The following is a 22,762-nucleotide window of genomic DNA, read 5'->3' as shown; positions in this document are numbered from 1 at the left end:
CACTGGTGGAAACTGGCGGGGCGGTGGGGGGGGGGGGGGGGGGGGGGGGGGGGGCGGTGAGCAACATTCGGGGGGGAAATGAGGTGGATCTGGGGCTCAGGAAATTTCCTTTTTATATTTTTAAGAGCAGGACATAGATGAAGAAGAGTTTTTGCATTTATTTCAACTCAGTAACTCAAAAACAGAGCTAAGGGGAAGAGAACCTCGTTTTACAGATGGAAAAACAGAGGCAAAACAAACAAACAAACAAAAGAAGCAAAGGCAAGTTTCACGGTTCAGTCACTGTATTAGGATGGAACGCAGGCACGATGGTGATGCGTGGGGTTACCATCCAGTCACTAGCGTGCCTCTTCAGAGACGCCCCACGCCAGGGTGAATGAACTTGGCTCCAGCAGACACACGCATGGTAGAAACCAGGGAAGAAAACTTGGCTCCAGCATGAATTTCTGGGTCCTCCACTACAGCCTCTTGCCATCCTCTACATGTTTCCACAGAGAGAACAAAATGAAGAATCTGAGATTCCCTTCTGCCGGGCCGAGAGTGTGTCCTGCATCCCAAGAGCTGGCTGGCAGTGAACAGCAGGCGTTCCTGCATAGGAGAGCCGGGGGCCTCGAGGCCTCTCCCTTCCCACTCAACAGCACAGTCTTGTCTGCTCTCCCTGTAACAGTGGGCTCTGCTCCAGAGCCCCCCAGGTCCCAATGTCTACCGTCTCCTGGGAACCTGTTGGCTGGAAGAAGACAGGAGGGAGGGGTACGTTTTTGAGTTAAGCAACCCAAGTTTTTAGTTGCACTTTCTCAGCATCCACAAATTCCTCTCTAAGACAGCTATGGGCATAGACACTCCCCTCAAGGGCCCAGATGATTTCTTTTCGGTTTATTGTTATTCGTTTCATTTTTATTTATTGTCATTATTAGTTTTATTTTCCCCTGGGACTGACTCACCAGTCGGGGAGATTTAGTCAGACACGCCGTGCGCTGACTGCCCGGTGCTCCTGCTCCTTCGCCGATGGCCAGGACGACCCGGGTGCTGGGCACGAAGCTCCAGGAGCGGCCCAAGGCAGGTTTAAGCTTCCCGCTGTCCCGGTCCCGGGTCATGTGGTTGGTCACCTGCGGCAGAAAGAATCAGAGACTTACAGTAGAGAGGACATCTGTTCCGGCGCCTTCGTTTTACAGATGGGAACGCTGAGGCCTAGCATGGAGAAACTCCTTCCCCAAGACTCCAGAACTTATCCACGCAGGTCCTGAACCAGACCCCGGGCTCCTGACTTGTGCACAGCTCTTTCCACTAAACCACAAAGCCTCCAGCTTGACTCCAACACAGGTGATGGGGCATGTGTCTGGGAATAAGCAGTGCTGTCTGCACTTTCCTGAAGGGAGGCCAGTGGTGGTCTTGGGCCTACTACCCCCACCCCCACCCCTACCCCCAACCCAGCAGACAGGCTTCCTGAGACCATGTCCAATCAGCCCTCTGTGTCAGGGGGTGCATCTCTGTGTATGGAAGGGGAGGAGTTTTGGAAAGGGGTTCCTAGTCTGTTTGGCCAGCTCTACTCTGCCCAGGCTCATAGGTAAGCAAACCAAGCCTCACAGCATCCTCTTGATCAGGTTCTCCTCACCCTCCAACCCCCACCCCCCCAACACTCACCCCAGGGCAAGGGTTATAACTTGTTCATCATTGAATCCCCACCGCCTAGGCCAGAGCATAGCATCCAGCAGGTGATCACATAACCGAAAGTCAGGAGAGGGAGGCCCTGGAACCCAGTATACGAACAAAAGAATAGGGAGACAGATCCTCTTTCACTGCTGGTGGGTGTGCAATTATTAATCCTGCCTGGAAATTTGGCAAAGTCATCTCTAGATCTTAAAAAAATATGTGTATCCCTCACTCAGTAATTATACCTTCAGGTGTTTGAGAAAATAATATGAGATGTGCAAAGAGATTTAGGTATAAGGGTGTTCACTAGAGTTTTGTTTAAAATAGGAAAACAAAATAAAAATAAAATAAAGGAAAACCACTAACGATCTAAAGGCTCCAAATCAAGAAATAGATTGTTATGGTACCTCACAGGCAGCAAACTATTGCTCACAGGCCACATCTGGCCCAAAAATTGTTTTATAAAATCAGGTTTTCTTGGAAGACAGCCCTGCCCATTTGTCTGGGTATTCTCTACACCTGCTCTCATGCTATATGGGCAGAGTTGAGTAATTGAGACATAGACCATCCTATATAACAAAAGGGTAATATGCAAATTGACCCTAACGGCAGAACGACCAGAACGACCACTTGACCAGTCACTATGAGGCGCACTGACCACCTCTCGATCCCTTTCCCCGGCCAGCAGGCTCCCATTGCCCAATGGTGAAAGGGGAACCCGGGGTAGGTGGTGGGGGATGTGGGCCAAGGCCCCTACCCTGCTGGTCGCCCCACACACAGAGGGCAACCTGCAGCGGGTGGGAATGGCTGACCTCTTGGTCCCTCCTCCTGGCCGGGAGGCTCCAATCGCCTGATGGCAAATGGGGAACCAGGGGTGCGTGGTGGCAGGGGGCAGGGCCAGCTGTGGGCAGCTGGGGAAGATGGCCCTGATCACAGGCCAGGCCTAGGGACTGTACCCATGCACAAATTTCATGTGCCAGGCCTCTAGTCTATATATAAAAGTCTAACATGCAAAGTGTCCCCTCGGGAGTTCGACTGACCGGGAGTTCTATTGCTCGCTATGATGTGCGCTGACCATCAGGGGGCGGCGTGGAATGAAGGAAGGCCCCAGCCAGCAGCTAGAAGGCCCCAATTGGCCCTGATCGCTGGCCAGGCATAGGGACCCTATCTGTTATCCGTGCATGATTTTCATGCACCGGGCCTCTTGTATAGTCATAAAGCCTCAAATATTTACTACCTGACCCTTAATAGAAAAGGTCTGCCAACCCTGTAACATAGGTATTAACAAGATAATAGGTAACTGCTAAAAATGGCAATCTTGCCCTGTCGGTGTGGCTCAGTGTTGACCTATGAACCAGGAGGTCAGGCTTTGATTTCCAGTCAGGGCACATGCCCAGGGCACCTTTCTGAGGTGATAGAAATAGATATTCTGTCTCTTGATTGCAGTCTAGACAGGATACAAGGCTGTTATAGGTGGGCCCCCTCATGGTCCAGTGCTCTAGATGACCCAGGGAGGTTGGGCTGTGACCCTTCCCTAAAGGGCCATTTTGGGGGTCCAGAAACTGTTGTATACGGCAATAAAGAAACTGCCGTTTAAGGGAAATAAATTTCTAGCCACAGCTAGAAATCAGGTTCATCTTCCCTCTTGGTGAAGCCCAGGGATCAGAGGTAAGACAAGCACGCTGGCCACGCCCCCTTCCTCACCACCACAGCCACGCCAAGGTCCCGGGCCAGGGTCTTCAGCTCCAAGGCCAGCTGCATCATCAAGGCCAAGCCTGGAGGAGAAGCAGAGCGGGAGGGAACAGGGCATTAGGGACTGGGCTGGCTGGAGACGGGACTCCAGAGCTGGGAGACAAGGTCACGTCTCTGACCCTGGGCTCTGCCACACACATCACTCACCTTCCCTCTGCTGACCTCCCAGAAGTGGGGAGACCACGGCGGTGACGGAGTCCACAATGACCACCTTCACAGTTCCTGAAGAATGGCTCACCTAAGGGGTTGGGGGAAGCAGGTGTCATGAACCACATGGCCTCTAGGGGGCGCCCATTACAACACAAGCTTGATTCTAATATAATCTGGTAAGAGCCCAACTGGTGTGGCTCAGTGATTGAGCAGCCACCCCACGAACCAGGAGGCCACCATCGATCCTGTCAGGGCACATGCCTGGGTTGTGGGCTCGATTCCCAGTAGGGGGCATGCAGGAGGCAGCTGATCAATGATTCTCATCATTGATGCTTCTATCCCTCTCTCCCTCTCCCTTCCTCTCTGAAATCAATAAAAACATTTTTTAAAAATATATTTTATTGATTTTTTATAGAGAGGAAGGGAGAGGGATAGAGTTAGAAACATCAATGAGAGAGAAACATCCATCAGTTGCCTCCTGCACTCTCCCCACTGGGGATGTGCCTGCAACCAAGGTACATGCCCTTGACCGGAATCGAACCTGGGACCCTTGAGTCCGCAGGCTGACGCTCTATCCACTGAGCCAAACCGGTTAGGGCAAACATTTTTATGTTTAAAGAAACTGGTGAGAACCTTCCCTGACCAAATACAGCTGTGCAGGTATCATCCAATTTCATCAATGTCTTTTCCCCTCAATCTCATGTGTACGTATAAGAGATTTTACTGAAGATTTGGGCGGATAGAGAAGGTTTAAGTCACAGGACATCCCAGATTCCCTAAAATCATTAGATTTGAGAAATCCCTGTTCGGTGCTGTGGACCCTGGTCAGGGATTTTCTTAGTGGCCACCTTTCTCCTTATGGCCAGCCCCTGACCAGCCTGTCAGGCCCCTCTTTCCCTCTTCTGCTCACTTTTCAGAGTCGCAACTTCCTTCAAGCTTAGCTTTCTCTTCACTTCACTGTCGTCTTCCAGATCATGCTTCTAGGGCCTCAGTTTCTGTATCTAAAATGGTTCCAAATGTGGACTATACAGACAGCCATCTGTTAAATCATAATTTTTTGTCTCTACACAAGCATTAGCAGCTTCCTGTGTTTTTTTTTTTCTTTTCTGTTTTTTGGGTTTTGTTTTTTTTTGGGACCTATTTTTGATGCTTCTCTTCTCCCTTACTCTTTATATCCAAGTCATCTGCTGACTGTTTTCTCAACATTTTTTTCACGTCACGTGAGCCGAGTCTTACTTGTAGATATTCAGCATTATCTGCTGTTTCTGGCACGTCTTCCTTCGTCTTCCACTTACTGACTCTTGGCCAGTCACCAGCTTATCTAAGAGAGGATGGCAGAAAAGAGAGAAGCTACAACTGAAATTGGCTTAGCCCTTCCTTACTCTCTGGGAGAGCAGGCTGAAATCTCTGACTAAAATGGGACAGCAAGCCTTTCCCTGTTCGTCACTTCCAGATCATCTGTGGCAGACAGAGCCGTAAGTGGCCCCCAAGATCCTCACCTTTAGGTTCTCACACCCTTCTATAATCCCCTCCCTTGACCATGGATGTGTCCTGTGACTTACTTCTGACTAAAATGGCAAAGGTATTGGAGTGTCACTCTCTTAATTAGGCTATGCTACATGACGAAGGTTATCTACAATAATAAAAGCATAATATGCTAATTAGACCAGATGTCCTTCCGGATGACCTTCCGGATGAAGCTGGGGCTGCAAGGGAAGCCCGGGTCCCGGTGCCAGAGGGAAGGCAGTGCCAGCAGCGGGGGAAAGGAAGGCCTACTCTTGCACTAATTTCATCCATCGGGCCTCTAGTGTCATATAAGATAAGACTGCATGCTGCCCCCCCTCCCGCCCCCGCCCTAGTGGACAGCTTCAGACCATGCTGGAGCACCACCCAATCACCTCCACCAGCGAAACACTCCAGGGGTGGGCCTCACTGGGCACCAGAGCCCCACTGAAGTGAGTCCTGTTCTGTAGGGTCAGCCCCTGGCAAGTAGTTGTTCAACTATTTTATGTTCTAAAGTTTGTAAAAATGATATACAATCCTGGGTATGCCCATAGGAACATGTCATGCTGTGGGGTGAAGGAAAACATTTAAGATGAATTAAACGATTCTAAGGTGTCTTCCAAATCTAATAGTCTATAAATCAGTGCACCAAGTCCTGTCGAAACACTTTGCAGTTTTGCAGGGAACCAACCCAAATGCCATTCCGAACCCCTCTTGCTTGTTAACACAACTCCAAACGTGGTCGGGTCCTGGACACAGATCTTCCGACATCAGGGAAGGTGGGCCCAACCCCTGGTCTAAGATGCACATATAACTCAGTTTTGGCCAATTAGATGCAAGGAGAAATGGGCAGTCTGCTAGCGGGTTTCGGAGAAAGATTTTCTTCCCTCATAAAAGGGGAAGAAGTACAAAAAAAGAGGCCTCTCCTTTCACTGCCCTGAATGTGGGTGTGATGTATAAAAATATGAGGCTTAGCCCGGCCAGTGTGGCTCAGTAGTTGAGCGTCAACCTCTGAACCAGGAGATCATGGTTTGATTCCCAGTCAGGGCACATGCCCAGGGTTTCGGGCACGATCCCCAGTGTGGGGGGTGCAGGAGGCAACCAATCAATGATTCTCTCTCATCATTGATATTTCTATCTCTCTCCCCCTCTCCCTTCCTCTCTGAAATCAATAAAAAAATATATTATTTTTTAAAAAATATATGAGGCTTAGATCAATAGCAGCCACTTTGCAAACACAAGGGGAAAGAGCAAGAGAATCACACATACCAGCCTCAAGCCCTAATAATGTGGCCCTGCCAACCTGTAGACTCATGTGAGATAATTAAATGTCCTCAAAGTTTAAGTATCTGTCAGTCATGCTCTCTTACGTGCAGCTGAAAACGGATCCATCGGAGGAATGCAGAGATGAGTATGACATGATCCTGGCACTCAAGGGGCTTACTGTTTAGTGGGGAAGAGGAGTGTGTACACCACGAGGCACTCAGGAATGAATGAAGCACTCAGCATCCCATCCTGGGAATGGCAAGCCCAGCTGGAGTCACCAGATTGCACATCTGCATTTCCAGAGAGTCTGTAGGGGGACACCTGCCCACATATAGACAGCACCCGGCCAGCTGGGTAAAGCTGGGAGGAGCGGAACAGCAGACTCACCTGCTGGGCCACAGCACCTCGGAGGCCCTGCAGCACATCCAGCATCTGGAAGATGTCAAAGGCACGCACCACCTGGATCCTCTGGAGGGCTCCTGCCTGAAGGGGTGGGAAAGAGGCGGGGGGCTTTGGATAAGAGGGAGCAGGGTCCAGCAAGACGAAGGGGGGAGCAGGATATAAGGACTCAGGCCCAGGATGGCAAGTACGCTTTGTCTAACGGGGCAGTTCTCACGGTGGTGGCTGCCTGGGTGCTGAGCTGCAAAGCTAAGTCAGAGCACAGTGGGAAAGAGTGATAGGACTGACGGCGGTGTCTGCCCTGGGCAAGAAATGGGATAGGAACACAGACGCTGGGTATTTGCCAGCCCTGAATTAAGGTATGCAAGGAGCTGGGGGGATCATGTGTGAACAGCAGCCAAGTTGGGATGATGTTACAACAGGGAGACTGGAAGGATACAGGAAGTATTCATAGAACAGCAAGTTTCAAAGCCAGAAAGGACAACTCCTCCAAGCGGCTAAGATCCTTATAATGTAAGGGATCATGGGGTCTTTGTGTCACGGCTTTAAAGGAATCCAGCAGCTCTACCCCTTACCTGCTCTTCCTCATCCAGGGTTCTGGCCTGAAGTAGTTGGAGGATGCGGGAGGCTGTCAGCCCTCCGTTGGAATCAACGTATAGGACGTTCTGCTGCAGGCCATGGGCCACATTTGCAGCCACACAAAGACATACCTGAGTAGAGACCGGGCATTGGGTGAACTTGAGCCCTCAAAGATTGCCCAGGATGGGAGCTCTGCATCAAATCTATTCAGATCCCAGTGACATGAATGGGTCAAGTTCAAGGCCCACTCCTCACTACCCATCTTCTCTCTTCCAAGCTCTGAATCGCAATCTACTGGCAGAAGCTTCCCTGGGGATCCAGGATCATACATACCTACCTCTCCCAATCCTCTGGCTTCTAGCTGTATGTGTTACCTGGGTTTTGCCGCTACCTGGGACTCCTACGACCTCAGTCACTTCTCCAGTATAGAGACCAGCATCGAGCAGTTTGTCTAGGCTGATGGCAGAAGAGGAAGGAAGAGGATCAACCCAGGGTACTAGGGAGTAGGGAGGGAATTAGTAGCCAAGAAGAAAAGCAAGACCTTCCTTCCTAGCACTGGTTCTGTCCGGAGATGTTCTCAATGTCTCTGGCCAGGAGGTTTCTCTAGGAAGAGTTTCCTTCGGGGGGGAAAGGGCGTGGCTAAATGTTCCTCCGTGAGCCCTCCTCATCCTTTCGCTCGCAGCTTAAAAATCATCTCTCCTTGCCAAAACCGGTTTGGCTCAGTGGATAGAGCGTCGGCCTGCGGACTGAAAGGTTCCAGGTTCGGTTCCGGTCAAGGGCATGTACCTGGGTTGCGGGCACATCCCCGGTGGGAGATGTGCAGGAGGCAGCTGATCGATGTTTCTCTCTCATCGATGTTTCTGACTCTCTATCTCTCTCCCTTCCTCTCTGTAAAAAATCAATGAAAAAAAAAAAATCATCTCTCCAGCCAGGCCGGCGTGGCTCAGTGGTTGAGCGTCAACCTATGAACCAGGGGGTCACAGTTTGCTCTAACAACTGAGCAAAATCAGCCAGAGCTCACCATTCTTACTTTAATCATTCTGCTAAGTGTGTCATCATATCTCAGTGTGTTTTAATTTACATTTCCCTAATGAACAATGATGTCCAACATTCTTTTATGTGATAATTTGCCACCTGTATGCCCTCTTTGGTGAAGTATCTGTTCATGTCTTTTGCCCATTTTCTAGTTGGACTGTTTGTGTTTCTGTTGAGGTTTAAGAATTCTTTATGTATTCTAGATGCAAGTCCCTTCTGAGTATCTGGCTTTAAAATATTTTCCCCACTTTATAGATCACCTTTTCATCCTCTTTTGCAGAGGAAGTTTTAAATTTTGGTCAGTTTTTCATTTTGACTTTTTAAAAAAAACGTATTATCAATTTTTTTATTGCTCATACTTTCATGTCAAGTCTAAGAACTCTATGCCTCGTTCCCAAAGATTTTCTCCTGTTTTGTTCTAAAAGATGGATAGTTTTAAGTTTCACATTTAAGTCCATGATCCATTTTCAATTTTAGGTTTATTTATTTATTACCTGTGATGTTCAATAGCTCCAACACCATTTGTTCAAAAGGCTATTTTCCTCCTCCACTGAAATGTTTTTGCATCTTAGTCAAAAATCAGTCGGACATATCTGGGGCCTATTTCTGGGTTCTCTACTCCGCTCCATTGATCTGTATGCCTATCTCTTTGCCAATACCACATTTGTCTTGATTACTGCGGCTATATAGTAAGCTTTAACATTTGCTAGAATGGTTCCTCCAACTTTATTCTTCTTTTTCAAAATTGTTTTAGCTGTTCTAGGCCATTGGCTCTTCCATCAAATTATTAGAATAAGCCTATTTCTACAGATAACCTTGCTGGGATTTTTGGTAGGAACTGCATTAAATCTATAAATCATTTTGGGAAGAATTGGTATCTTTGCTATGTTCAGTCTCCCAATCCACAAATACAATATGTCCCTCTATTTATTTGGGTTCTCTTTGATTTCTTTTATCAGCAATTTAAAAAAATACAATTGATTAATTTTGAGAGGGAGGGAGGGGGAGAAAGGGAAGAAAGACAAAAAGAGAGAGAGAAACATCAATTTGCTGTGCCTCCTACTTATGTATTCACTGGTTGATTCCAGTATGTGCCCTGACTGAGGATCGAACCCACAACCTTGGTGCATTGGGACGATGCTCTGACCAACTAAACCACCTGGCCCGGGCTCATCAGCAATTTTTAATTTTCAGTATACAGAGCTTATATCTGTTTTGTTAGAGGCAGACCTAAGTATTTCATTTTCTTGGAAGCAATTTTAAACGGTATTGTGTTTTTAACTTCCATTTCCACATGTTCATTTTGAGTATATAGAAATGCAATTGATTTTTATGTGTTACTCTTATGTCCTGCAACCTTGCTGTATTCACGTATTAGTTCTGGGGGTTTGGAATTATTTTCTATTTACTTGTTTTTGCCTGTCTTTCCCGTGTGGCCCAGAGCACCCTGGGGCAAGAACTGGCCCTTGCTCAGTATTACATCCAGGCACTGTGCAACAGTGGCACAACACGGCCACAATAAATGGTCCCAGAGAAATAAGCTATAGAACATGCTATTTAGTCTTATTATTATTGGAACCCCGGCTGTGGAAGCCTTGGGATAAAACTCAAGACACGGCCAATTCCTAATCCGAGTTCTGTCCTTGAACCACCATGAAACAGGTCACTAACCACCCTCCATGTCCTGCCCAACATACTGGCTGAAGATTCTCCTACACCAGAGCCCATCCCAATGCCTCCGGGTCCTGACCACAAGCATCCCTCCGCTCACCCTACAATCACCTTCACAGGTGCCAGTCCTCGGAAACAGTTCCGTGACCTCCCATGACCCCTCTGTACATGCCAAGTAGCACCTCAGTCAGCACCCCATCTATTTCAGTTCCAGGGACCCCGTGATTCTAACCACAGGCCCCCGCCAGTCAAAACACTGCAGCCCTGCAGCATCTTAGGACAGCTGTCCCTGCCTCTGTTTAAAAAGGCGTCCGGCTCTGCAATTCCTGGATCCCATTCCTCCCACTGAGACCAGAGAACCCCAGTCCCATCACAGCAAAGCTTCTCCAGCTGTGGCCCCCAACTGAGCCACACCTGCCAGGGCACCAAAGGCGTTTTAAAAAGAGGCAGTATTGCCCGGCCAGCCCCCAGAGCAGCAGCATCACCTGGGAACTGATTAGAAGCGCGAACTCTCAGGCCCCACCTGGGGGTGGAGATTGCATCTGAGTTCCAACAAGGCTTCCGGTGATTTGGATGCATGCTTGGTTTGAAATCATTAAACTAGTGATTCTCAATCCTGCCTACTAAAATCAGCAAAGGAGTGGTCTTTAAAGAAATGTTTTTTATTAATTTTAGAGAGGAAGGGAGGAGAGAAACATCGATGTGAGAAACATTAACTGGCTGCCTCCCGTGCACACCCCAACCAGGGACAGAACCCACAGTCTGGGCTGGGAAATCTAACCAGCGACCTTCCTGTGCATGGGATGATGCTCAACCAACTGAGCCACACCTGCCAGGGCACCAAAGGAGCTTTAAAAAGAGGCAGGTATTGCCTGGCTGGTGTGGCTTAGTTGCTTGAGCGTTACCCCACTCACCAGGAGTCACCGGTTCAATTCCCGCTCTGGGCACATGCCCTGGTTTGGGGCTTGATCCCATGTGGGGGGTATGCAGAAGGCAGCTGATCCATTTTTCTATCTCTATCTCTCCCTCTCCCTCTCCCTTCCTCTCTCTGAAACCAATGCAAACATGTGTGTGTTTTAAGAGGCAAGTATTAGCGGTTCCCAAACTTGCCTGCACCCTGGAGACTCCTGGGAGCTTCAAAAAATACTGATGCCGGGGTCTCGCCCCCAGAGAGTTTGATTAAATTGTCTGTGGAGGCTTGGGCTCTGGCATATTTAAAGTAAGCACTCAAGCCGAAGCCGGTTTGGCTCAGTGGATAGAGCGTCGGCCTGCGGACTGAAGGGTCCCGGGTTCGATTCCGGTCAAGGGCATGTACCTGGGTTGCGGGCGCATCCCCAGTAGGAGATGTGCAGGAGGCAGCTGATCGATGTTTCTCTCTCATCGATGTTTCTAACTCTCTATCTCTCTCCCTTTCTCTCTGTAAAAAATCAATAAAATATATTTTTAAAAATAAATAAATAAAGTAAGCACTCAATAAATATTCTTGAAAGAATGAATTACAGCCCCAGCTGGTTTGGCTGGCACATAGTAGGCACTCAATAAATGTTAGTCCTGTATGTTCTTTCTTGTCTTATTCTTAAGTGAAATATGACGTAGGGCCGAAGGAGAGTTGCTCTGATCTGCTGAATAATAATGAAATACTGACATCTTGTGTTATAAGACAGCGGTGATCAATCAGGGGCAATCTTGTTTCTCGGGGGTCATTTGGCAATGTCTGGAGACATTTTTAAAAATTCATTTGATAGAGAGGAAGGGAGAAAGAGAAAAAGAGAGCGAGGGAAACATAGATGTTAAAGAGAAACATCGAATGTTGGCCTCCCACACACCCTGACCAGGGATGGAACCTCAACCCGGTTATGTGCCCGGCAGGGAATAGAACCCACCACCTTTTGGTGTACAGGAGGACACTCCAACCAACCGAGCCACACCTGCCAGGGCTCTGGAGACATTTTTGATTGCACAATTTAGGGAGGAGGGAGGTGCTACTAGCACCTAGTGGACAGAGGGGAGGAATTCCGCCAAACATCCTCCAGCTCAGGAGATATCCCCTCCAGGCCACCCCCCCCCCGCCCCCAAATAATGATGCACCAAATCAATGTCGGGAGTGTGAGGTTGAGAAGCCCTGCTATAAGGTAAGAACTCAGGAGCCCTGACCATCAGTCCCTGCTACCCTCACCCCTGCTCTCTAGACCAAGCATGTCAAACTCAAAGGCTAACTAACACAGGCCAAATAAACGAAGCATGCGGCCCATGGGCCGCGAGTTTGACATGCTTGCTCTAGAGACTCAAGCATCAAGAGCCAAGCCGGAAGCCTCCATAGCCTCCGGCTCCCACCTCCTTCCCCACGGGCACATACACACCTTCCAATGCCAGTGGACAGGATGGCAGTGGCGGTCTTCAGTTCCTCGTAGAGATCGGCGCCATTGCAGGGGAAGGCTGAGAACTGAGCCAGCAGCACCCGCCTCAGGGCAACCAAGGCCTGCGAAGGGGCGGGGCAACTCAGGATGGGCCAGGGCACTTGAACCCCAGCAAGGAGCAACGACCAGGCAAGGGAGGGGGCACCCCAGAGCCCCGCACGCCCCCGGCCCCTCCTCATGAATCTCCGAGCACCCTGTGCTCGCTCCCTTGGCTCAGGGACAGACATTTGGAGGCACCCAGGTTTGGAAGGAGGTCATCAGCTCACCTTGTAAGACAAGCCACACTTCTGCGCGACCTCTTCCAGGTCTGCGGAAGCCAGGTCCTCCACTGAAAGCAAAACACGTGTGGTTGATCGGCACGAAGGGCGGGGCTGCCCATGCTTGGCCTTTACCCATCTGCAAAGTGGGGTGACAGGGCTCCCTTGAGGCAGCCTATCTTAGGGAGCCTGGGGAACCCACAGGGCCGCAGGACCGGGCCTGGGGCCGGGCACACTGCAGGGGCTCCGCCCCGTTTGAGGCCTGGCTCCCCCGAAGGGTGGGGAGCCGAGGAGGGAGGGCCGGCCCCCGCCCAGGTCTGCAGGGCGTGGGGCGGCCCCCGCGGCGTGCCCAGCTGGGTGGCACGCACACGCGGTCACCTGTCTTGATCCCGTGGCTCCTCAGGAGCTGGACCATGTCCTGGGTGAGGCCTGGGCAGAGCCCGGCCCTGAGCACGCCCATGTTCCCTGGGGCCCGGCGCCGCCCTCTCCAGGCGCCCCGCGGCACCCTTTCCCGGAGCCGGGACGGGCGGCGCAGAGGGTGCCGGTCCCCCGCGCCCGGGCCGCACCGCCTCTTCCGGCTTCCAGGCTGCGGAGCCGGCGGGCAGCGCCACCTGCTGGCCGTGCGGGGCGGAGGCGCGACCTCCCGCGGCCCGCCGGCTGGGGCGAAGCAAGCCCCTTGCGCTGGTCTGGTCCGGCCCAGCGCCCGCGGATCCGCACGGGCTCCTGCCCCCGAAGGCCCATGCACACTTGGGCACCCACATTCGCCTCTCCCCCCTTCCCCGAACACGCACGCAGACCCACCCGTGTACTTCTGCTCTAAACGCTAGGCCAGAAGGTCCCCCCAGTCCCTGTGCTCAGGGGACCTACCTGTCAGTGGGGGCAAGACAGTGAGGACGAATGAAATCAACCAGGTAGGATAGTGCAGAGCCTCTGATGAGTGCTAAGAAACAGCAGAGGACACAGACGACACCTGAGTCTCAGTACTTAATTTATTTTTAGAGAGAAAGGGAGGGAGAGAGAGAAGCATCAATGTGAGCGAGAAACATTGGTTGCCTTCCGTACGCTCCCTGACCAGGGATCAAACTGCAACCCAGGTGTGTGCCCTGACCAGGAATGGAACCCGCAACCTTTCGGTGCACCACGGGGACAGCACCCATGCGACTGAGCCACACCCGCCAGGGCTGCTTCTCTGTGTTGAACATTGTTTTATAAATACCATTTGGAAAAAAAATAACAAAAACCCTGAGTACATAAAACACAGAACGTAGGATTTGTTATTTTGAATGTCCTTTGCTTTTGCCTCATCCTCTGGAAGAAACAAAACAACCTTACAGAGTTATCTCCTCATAACCCAGTGAGATGGTCGCTATTTTTACCCCTAGTTCTCAGATGAGGAAAGTGAGGCTGGGGAGGTGACGTCAGGGGCCAAAGATGACTGAGCCTGTAAGGGCAGGACTGGACTTAGAGCGACAAATTCACATCTCAGTGCAGAGCCTGTGCTGCTTTAACAGCTTCTCTTCCCATCCCCGAAGTTGCGTGCATGTTTTCCTACCGTAGAGTCGTTTCCTTGAGAACAGAAATAACATCTGGTCCATCTCTGTATCCCTCGGCAGCATCCTCCACTGTCACTCAACCCAGGAAGATCCACGTGACATGTTTAGAATTCTAGCAGTAAAACCCGGGTATATGGGAACCATGAATCCCATGGACCATCTCTGTTTTCCCTCTGCCTACAGACTAGACACAGTGAGGGTTTGCTGCCTAGAATTTCTGGACATGGTGCCTCAGCATTCCACAGTCCCCCAGTCCCAAAGACCCGTTCCAGTGTCTCCTCTCTCCATGCCAGGGTGCCTTTCTCCTACCACCGTTCTCCTCCTTCCCAGGGCAGCTCCAAAGGGCATCATAGGTGGGGAGCCTTTGAGATTTTTGCAGAAGGGCAGGGCTGCTGAGCCACCGAGCATTGGAGCTGGAAGGGGGATGCAGTCTGTTCTTGGCTCTACCTCGCTCCAGGCCCTGGCCCTGGCCCTGGGTAGCAGCAGCCTCAGATTAAGGGGGAGGCTGTCCCCTAATTGTTACACTCTGTGATGATTATGAAGTCAGCTCATTGCACCCCCATCCCAGCCAAACTAAGGCTGGGTCCCCTGCCCCCAGTTTCTCTCTACTTCCTGTCAGCTTGGTTGTCGGCTGTGGTCCCAAACGAACTCGATGGCATCAGAGGTGTTCTGTAAAGTGGGAGATGGGGAGGAGAACATGATGAAAAAGGAGACTCTCGTTTTGAATCAAATGTCGAAGCCCTTTCTAAACCCCAAGTCTATGAACAGGATGGTTGCCACCAAAGGACTCCCTCTTTCCTCAAGGGGCAGTTTGATTACATTCATGAAGGAAGATACCATCAACCTTACCAGTCTACCGTAAGATACACTCCGGGTTCTGTCCTCCTTGCTAAGGCTGGGGCTGCAGGTGGGAGAGGCTTGAAGAAGAGGTACTTCCTGGAGCTGTCACAACCTGGGCCCTGAACTCCCAGGGGACAGCATGTGTGCAGGTTGCACTATGGATTCCTGGGCCCATGTCAGTTCTTAGACACATGTAGGCCTCCTACTCCAGGAGGTCTTCTGGGATTAGTCGGAGATTTGTTGACAGTGCTCCTCAGCCCCTTAGTCTAGTTAGGGTCCTCACACCGCCCACCAGACACCCCTGCCCCTTCCACTCTTCCATGGCTCCCCTCTCTCAATCCTCCCTTTTGGTGCCTTCCCCTTCCTGATTATGGCCCCCCAATAACCTGTCTGTCTTCAGACCGAGGTTAACTGCTTCTCCTTGGTGGTTCTGGGTTCCCTTTACTTCATGCCACAAAACCCTTTGAGAGCTCCTGTAAGGTGTCTGGCCCAGGATTCAAGAAGCTCCCAGCCTGGTGTGTGTGTGTGTGTGTGTGTGTGTGTGTGTGTGAAGAATCAAGAATAATACAGCATGGTCTGTGCTATGACCAGACACCTTGAGAAAATGGAGGAGGCTTAGTATAGCTTGGGAGAAGATACAGTTAAGGGAGGCTTCTTGGAGGAAGTGATACGTGAGCTGAATGTCTAGGAAGGGAAGGGGAGAGCCGGGAAGGGTGGTAGTAGTGTTGATATGATAGTAGTGAAGGGGTGGCCTGAGAAGTTATCTGCAGGGCAGTTTCAGTGTGTGTGACCTTTATAGTCACACACAGCCCCACATTTAGAAGGGCCCTGCGCTTAGTTGAATGTGCTGCTGTTATTCTCCTGATATTCTTAATAATGTCTGAAGAAAGGGACCCACAAACTATGTAGCTGGTCCTGATTATATGAAGGGGATATGGTGTCCATTTCCTAAGAAGCCTGTAAGTAGCAGGTATGGCTAAAGTGATGGATGCTTATAGGAAACTTCATGCTCTAATGGGAAGACCTAGGGCTATGAGTCCAAGTTCAAATACTACTTAGTATATGGCTGTAAGTAAGATTAGTCCCTCATCTGGAAATTGGGGCTAACGCTCATCCAGCAGGGCTATTGTAAATACCAGAAGAGAGCATGTGCAGCATACAGCCCAGTGCTAGCTGCCTTCCATGCCCACATCAGCACTGGTCTTTTGACAAAGTAAGTCTAAAACAGATCCATTAGGACAACCTGAAGTATAAATGGCATCTCTACTCAGACTCTTCCACCTACAATGACCTTGGTGGGGGAATCATCTATTCCAAATTCCCACCACGGATGGGCTAGCCCAGAAGGTTTGGGCTGATCAGGGTCTCTTAGGAGGAGGTCAATGGAGCTGGAGCTCAGGGAGGAAATATTTAGTCCATCAGTCAACCATGAAGCCAGAAGCAGCCCTGGCGTGAGGGACCCAGGGGAGCGTGTTGGTTGCTGACTTGGCCAGAGCAGCTGAGGGAGATGGGGTAGGAAGCAGAGGAGATGAGGCAGAAAGTGCCAGGGCCAGGCCTGGGGCCCAGGGGATCTGGGTTCTAGTTCCAAGTCTGCCATCAACTCACCGTGTGACCCTGACTGCTCTTTCTAGACAAGTGCTCTTCAAACTGTGGGTTGTGACCCATAGATGGGTCAGGAACTCATTCTAGTTGGTGGAGACCGGTATCATAAAAATGAAATTAAACAGAATAACAAGTTCCAGAGCACATCACACATAGAGGAAGAACTGGTTTGTGCAGTGTGCTTTAGTATTATGTGTATGTATGAGTATACTAGGTTGCCATGTAATATGTATTCCTTACTTTGGGTAAAGGTAGATTTAAAAAAAGATATGAAAGCCAATTTTGGGGGGTTCTGCACTTCACTGGTAAAAAAATATTTAAATAGTGGAAACCTGTACAAGGTTTTCCTTTTTAATAGCAAATAATTAGTAACAATACAGATATGCCTGTAATGAAAAACCAAACAACAGTTAAAACGATTAAACCAGAGCTATTGTGTAATACAGATGAATAGGAAAAAACACAATGCTGAATGAAAAAGCAAGCTGCTGATGGATATGTACTGAATGATACCATTTATTATGTAAAGTTTAGAAATATGTCCTGGATGGTGTTGCTCAGTGGTTGAGCACTGACTATGAACCAGGAGATCATGGTTCAATTCTCAGTCAGGGGACATGCCTAGATTGTAGGTTTGATCCCCAGTGTGGGGAGGGCAGGAGGCAGCCAATTGATGATTTTCTCTCATCACTGATGTTTCTCTCTCTCCCTTCCCTTCTCTGAAATCAATAAAAACATATTTAAAAATATGCAAAATATATCTTGCTTAGGGTTAACATACATATGTAACAACACACGAGGAATAATAACCACAAAAATTTTAAATTTACTGTACTGGTTATCTCTGAGTAAGGTGGGGAGAGAAGAATCCAGTGGCCTTCAACTATACTGATGAGGCTTTAGTTCTGAAGCTGGATGACGGCTAAATAAAAGCTTAATATATTATTCTTTTTTTATTTTTATTTATTTTTTATTTATTTTTTAAAAAATATATTTTATTGATTTTTCACAGAGAGGAAGGGAGAGAGATAGAGAGCCAGAAACATCGATGAGAGAGAAACATCGACCAGCTGCCTCCCGCACATCTCCCACTGGGGATGTGCCCACAACCCAGGCACATGCCCTTGACCGGAATCGAACCTGGGACCCCTCAGTCCGCAGGCCAACGCTCCATCCACTGAGCCAAACCGGCCTCGGCTATTATTCTTTTTTTTAAATTAAATTTATTGGGGTGACATTAGTTGACACGATCACATAGGTTTAATATATTATATTAACATATTATTTTTTATTGCTTTCAGAGAGAGAGAGAAATATCAATGATGAGAGAACCATTGATCAGCTGCCTCCTGCACGCCCCCCCACTGGGAATTGAGCCTACAACCCAGGCATGTGCCCTGACCTCCTGGTTCAGAGGTCGATGCTCAACTACTGAGCCACACTTGCCAGGCTAATATATTATTCTTGATGTCTTTGGCTATATCTAAAATAGGTCATGATTTTAAAAAGTTAGAATGGAAGGAAAAAGTTTTTGAGCATTTATCCCAATATGTGTATTTGTTAATTTTATATGCTATATATTAATGTTAAATGTTATAAATTTTAAGTAAATTAGTAACTACATTAAATATTAACTAGTGAGTACATATTAGTAAAGCCTAATTTATTTTTCTTTTAGATACTTTTCCATCTCTCAGTAGATCATGTGGTCCTTCCCTGGGACTTTGCACCCTACTGTGTAGGGAAGCCTTAAAGTTTTAGCAGTTTCTCAAATTGTGGTTCTCAGAACACCTGCAATCAGAGTTGTCTGAGGATCCTATTAACTTTAGCAGTTTCCCCAGTTCCATCCTAACCAGGGACCAGGAATCTGCACTTGGCACTTGTGCCCCGGTGGGTAGATGCACTGCTGCACAGCAGTGAGGATGTTCTGAGCTGTTCAGAAGCAGCTGGGACCCTTGTAAGTCAGGCCCAAGGCCTGGCCTCCGGGAGCTTCCAGGCTGCATGGGCTGGCTGGGTGCTCACCTGTCTCCCCTCGCGCTCCAGGAAGGCGATGCCAGGGGAGGAATCTGAATGCAGCTCCGATGACACCAGCATCTCCCCCGTCTCATCTACCTTGTTGAATCCCATCAAACTGGCCGTGACCCAGCCCAACAGCAGCTTCTTTGCAGGGCTGCTGGAAGGCGAGCTGAACAAGCTCAGCATCACCTCGGTGGCCAAGAATACAGAAAAGGAGGACCTGGCCTTCTGCCCCCGTCAATCTAAGTCCCAAATAGCCCCCGAGGGCCTGCTGGACCTTGACAACCCTGAGCTGGACACAGACACCTCCTCGACATCCTCAAAGTCCTCCGTGGTCACGGACGTGCCAGAGGCGCCCTTTATCTGTGAACACACAGTCAGCGATTACACGGCCGTGGTGCGTTTTCTTCCTCACGCATTTGGCAAAGGCTTACTGTCTACCCCCAATGTGCCAGGCACTGAGCTGAGCTCTGGAGGGGTGTGAAGATGCCTAACAACTGCATCCTGACCTCGAGTTCATAGGTTAGGAGAGAGGGCATGTTTGTAAGGAACTCCAGTGCAAGCTAGAAAGGGCTCATTGCTGTAGGAAGAGTTCAGATCAAGCCCACCAGGAAGTCAGAGGAAAGACACATTACTTCCAGGTGCAGGAATTAGCTCTTGGTAACACTGGAGCTGGGGTAGAGGTAGGTTTAAACATCTAGAGATGGGGGAAAGCCATTGCCTGGAGGGGCTGACACTAGCTAAGGGTCATCGGTGGGAAAGTGGGGGAGGAAACACCCAGGCCCCAATGCACACTTTCCTGTGCCTGCAGATCTGACCATCTTGCTAAAAACAAGATTCTGGACCTCATCTGGTTGATTCAGTAGACCCGGGGGGTGGGGGCTGAGAATCTAACAAATTCCCAGGTGATGCTGTCCTAGGAGAATAGATGGGGAAAGTTAGCCTGGGGTCATTTTCCAGAAGTCCTCCGAAGTCAGGCTACTTTAAAGATTTTTCTGTAAGCAACCGAGAGCAGCTTTTTGCAGAGCTTGATTTTTGGTGATGGAAGCAACTTGAGCTGTTTTAGGAAGATAAATCTAGAAGCTCCATTGCTGGAAGGCCCGGAGCAGCATTTCTCAAAAGTGTGGTTCCCAGACCACTAGCAGGGTCAGCATCACCTAGCAGCTAGTTACAAATTTAAGCCTCCCACCCGACTGAACCACAGACTGTCAGGGCAGGGAGCAGCAATCTGTCTTACCAAGTCCCCCAGGGTATTCTCAGGCACACCAGTTTGACAACTACTCGGCCTAGACAGGGGAGAAACTGTAAATGGGAAGCTGGCCAGGAGACAGCAGGCCAGGATCTGCAGTGTTACTGAAACTCCCTGGGGTCCTTCGTCAGGCTTGCTTGGCAACCACTGCTGTAGTGCAAAGCACATGGGCTCTGGAGCTACTGGTTTGATCCCTGTCACGTAATTGCTATGTGACCATGGGCCAGCCACTTGCCCTCTGAACATTTAACCCCACATGCAATGAGTGAGGTGGACAAGACCATCTCTTCAGACCCCTCTCAACTGACGTGTCTAGAACAGCGATTCTCCACCCTGATGTGCTGCAAGAATTTTCAAAACGTGCATGTGCCGCGGTGCCGGTTGACTATTTAGTGTCAGGTATTGCACGTTTTAACAATTCTTGGGGCGCACTGGTTGAAAAAGTGCTGGTCTAGAAGAAATGGAATGAAGGCACACCCCAAGGTGGGTGGGGCTGTGCAGGGAGAGCCGCAAATGCTTCGCGCTGGTGGTTCCACACCCAGGTGGCGCACCTTGCACCTCCCATCAGATATGCCTCAGCTCCAGCAGGAACAGGGGATGGAAGAGGGGCACTCCCACCCATGTGGGGGTGGGTGGTGCGAGTCGGGATGATGGGAGGACAGCCCGGGCCAGGTCTGAGGAAGCTTTGGGGGCTCTCTTCCCCACTAGATTTCCTGGACCTATGCCATGAGCAGGCAGCCGGTCAGCTTCTACCAGGTCCTGTTGCAGGAGATGGCCAAGAAAAAAGACAATGAGTCTCCCAAGACAAAGAATTGCCCGTGGATCTTCCACAAGATCTTGGGTACCACTGTCAAGCTGATGGAGCTGAAGCCTAACACAAGTTACTGCCTCATCGTCCGTGCCGTCAACACAGCTGGGGCGGGGAAGTGGTGCAAGCCCTACAAAGTGAGCCCTGAAAGATGGGGGCCCACAGGGTTAGGGAGAGGTCTACACCAGGGGCTTTGGAGGTTGGGGACACCCTATACCCCCACGACATCTCCCTGCTTGCTTTCCTCCTACCTGCGCAAATACACTTCACCTCCGAGTTGCTCTCTTCTGGGAGGCTTGAGGATTAAGCCACTTCTGGTGCCCACTGGGAATGCAAACTGATGTACTCATCAGCATCACTATCACGTTCATCTTTCAGCTCAGTACCAATGATTGTCAATGGGTCAGGAAGTCAAGGGCATTGACAGATACAGGACAGAGGCTGGGCTGAAGGGGGACAAAGAAGGGAGCAGCCTGGGGGTGGGCAGGGGCATGGGGTCCGGGAGAGGCCCAGGTCCACAGCCCTATGGTTGGAAATATCACAGGTTTGAATCAGGCCGCCTCGTACCTGTTTCTGGTGTTGATAGGTAGGTTGGTGATGCTACCTAAGATCCCATTGAACAAACAAACCGGGGGTGGCAGAGAGAGGTCAGGTCTGGGAAGGAAGTCTGAGGTGTTCTCTTGTGTGATTTCAGTTTGCAACCGTTGCCAACGACCTGACCAGCTTCCCGGAGAACAACCCCATCCAGATCACCGTGCGGCGCAAGGAATCGCAGAGGAAAACAGTGGCCATGAGGCAGGCTGAGATGCGGAGGCTGGAAGATCTGGAAAACCTATTTCCCTACTAAGGGAGGGTTCCAGGGCACTGCAGGCCAGGTCAGCCACTGCCCACAGCTGCAGGCACCCCTCCCCAGATCCAGGCTAAGTCCAGATCCCTCATTAAAGACCTGCAGGTCACTCAGCATCTCTCCATTCTGCTTCATGCTGTGCACAGCCACCACCTCCTCCTGCCCGGCTCTGCCAGCACCACCCTCTTTCTTCCCCACGGGACGAAGTGACCGGCACCCAGACTAAAACACACACCAGGAAAAACAGCAACGTTGGGCAGAGGTGGCGGCAGTCCGCACACCATCAACATCAGACGAGCTCTGGAGGGACAGGGTGCAAATTACACAATCTTTGGGGCAGTGCCAGATTTAATTCTGGCTCTTCTTGGATGTGAGGGCATGGGCAAACCATTTAAGCTTCCTGGGCTGTTTCCTTATAAAAAAAAAAAATGGGGACGTGCCCTGGCCCGTTTTTCCCAGTGGTTAGAGCGTTGGCCTGTGGACCAAAGGGACTTGGGTTCAATTTCCGGTCAAGGACACATACCTTAGTTGCAGGCTTGATCCCCAGCCCTGGTCAGGGCACGTGCGGGAAGCAACCAATCGATGTTTCTCTCCTGCGCCCCCCCAGCCCCACCCCTCCCCCAGCCTCTAGGGGGTAAAAAAATCAATGGAGAAAATATCCTCAGGTGAGGATTAAAACACACACACACACACACACACACACATATATGAGACCAGCTGCAGGGCTACTATGAGGGATATATAAAGGCACAGAAGAGGGTGGGGGCAGGTGAGGGAACAAGAGATTAGAAGTGCTGTGGCCTAAGCAGTACAAACAAGGATGGTTTAGAAGTTCAACCTCAGCAATCTGCCATAGCGCTGGAACAGGAGAAAGTGGAGGCAGGATGCATCAAGAGTCTGTGGGGTCCCTTCATACCTGAAGTCCTCAGGGGACAGAACCATCCTCCCCTAACACACTTTGCCCACTTCTGCCGGAGCTCTCACCACTGCATGCCCCACTAGAGAATCTTCCGGGACAGCCGTCACCTCTCTGTATCCTGAGAGCCGGCCACAGTGCTCGGGGATGGCAAGGCCTCGAGAAGTGTGCTGGTGAGGAGCTGAGGGGGGCGCCCCACGGAGCAGCACTGGCCAGCAGAACTCCGTGATGACGACAGTGCTGTCCAATACA

The 22,762-nt window shown here is 50.2% G+C and overlaps 2 protein-coding genes across 8 annotated transcripts; one reads left to right on the top strand and one right to left on the bottom strand.

Moving 5' to 3' along the window:
- Nucleotides 1-134: 134 nt before the first annotated feature.
- RAD51D (RAD51 paralog D) lies at nucleotides 135-13,226 on the bottom strand. Of its 7 annotated transcripts, none has more exons than XM_070393656.1 (10): nucleotides 13,048-13,226; nucleotides 12,689-12,818; nucleotides 12,366-12,484; nucleotides 7,674-7,755; nucleotides 7,296-7,430; nucleotides 6,709-6,804; nucleotides 3,550-3,640; nucleotides 3,355-3,425; nucleotides 942-1,106; nucleotides 135-478 (listed from the first exon to the last, which is right to left on the bottom strand). In XM_070393656.1, exons 1-10 carry the CDS (start codon nucleotides 13,137-13,139, stop codon nucleotides 269-271), a joined length of 1,191 nt encoding a protein of 396 aa, XP_070249757.1. In that variant the 5' UTR covers nucleotides 13,140-13,226; the 3' UTR covers nucleotides 135-268. The 7 variants fall into 7 exon arrangements, with proteins under 7 accessions (XP_070249757.1, XP_070249758.1, XP_070249760.1 ...); XM_070393657.1 differs by having other exon boundaries at nucleotides 12,689-12,750; nucleotides 13,058-13,226; XM_070393658.1 differs by having other exon boundaries at nucleotides 386-727.
- Nucleotides 13,227-14,884: 1,658 nt separating this feature from the next.
- FNDC8 (fibronectin type III domain containing 8) lies at nucleotides 14,885-21,594 on the top strand. Its single transcript, XM_070393044.1, has 4 exons — nucleotides 14,885-15,090; nucleotides 18,718-19,087; nucleotides 20,648-20,884; nucleotides 21,442-21,594. Exons 1-4 carry the CDS (start codon nucleotides 14,885-14,887, stop codon nucleotides 21,592-21,594), a joined length of 966 nt encoding a protein of 321 aa, XP_070249145.1.
- The last annotated feature ends 1,168 nt before the right edge of the window (nucleotides 21,595-22,762 follow it).

Source organism: Myotis yumanensis, unplaced genomic scaffold, assembly GCF_028538775.1.
Source record: "Myotis yumanensis isolate MYYU_CA2020_CCGP unplaced genomic scaffold, mMyoYum1.0.hap1 SCAF_16, whole genome shotgun sequence".
NCBI lineage: Eukaryota > Metazoa > Chordata > Mammalia > Chiroptera > Vespertilionidae > Myotis > Myotis yumanensis.
Note: the sequence above shows the minus strand (reverse complement) of the source record. Positions and strands in the feature narration are given on the sequence as shown.

What these genes read in the sequence shown, in the direction of transcription:
- FNDC8 (XM_070393044.1), top strand. Translation starts at nt 14,885, where the DNA reads ATGGCATCAGAGGTGTTCTGTAAAGTGGGAGATGGGGAGGAGAACATG. An exon ending in ATCAACCTTACCAGTCTACC is followed by an intron (nt 15,091 to 18,717) that starts GTAAGATACACT and finishes CTCGCGCTCCAG; the next exon opens with GAAGGCGATGCCAGGGGAGG. An exon ending in AGTGGTGCAAGCCCTACAAA is followed by an intron (nt 20,885 to 21,441) that starts GTGAGCCCTGAA and finishes GTGTGATTTCAG; the next exon opens with TTTGCAACCGTTGCCAACGA.
- RAD51D (XM_070393656.1), bottom strand. Translation starts at nt 13,139, where the DNA reads ATGGGCGTGCTCAGGGCCGGGCTCTGCCCAGGCCTCACCCAGGACATG. An exon ending in GGGAGGTCAGCAGAGGGAAG is followed by an intron (nt 3,426 to 3,549) that starts GTGAGTGATGTG and finishes CTTCTCCTCCAG; the next exon opens with GCTTGGCCTTGATGATGCAG. An exon ending in TGACTAAATCTCCCCGACTG is followed by an intron (nt 479 to 941) that starts GTGAGTCAGTCC and finishes GGAAACATGTAG; the next exon opens with AGGATGGCAAGAGGCTGTAG.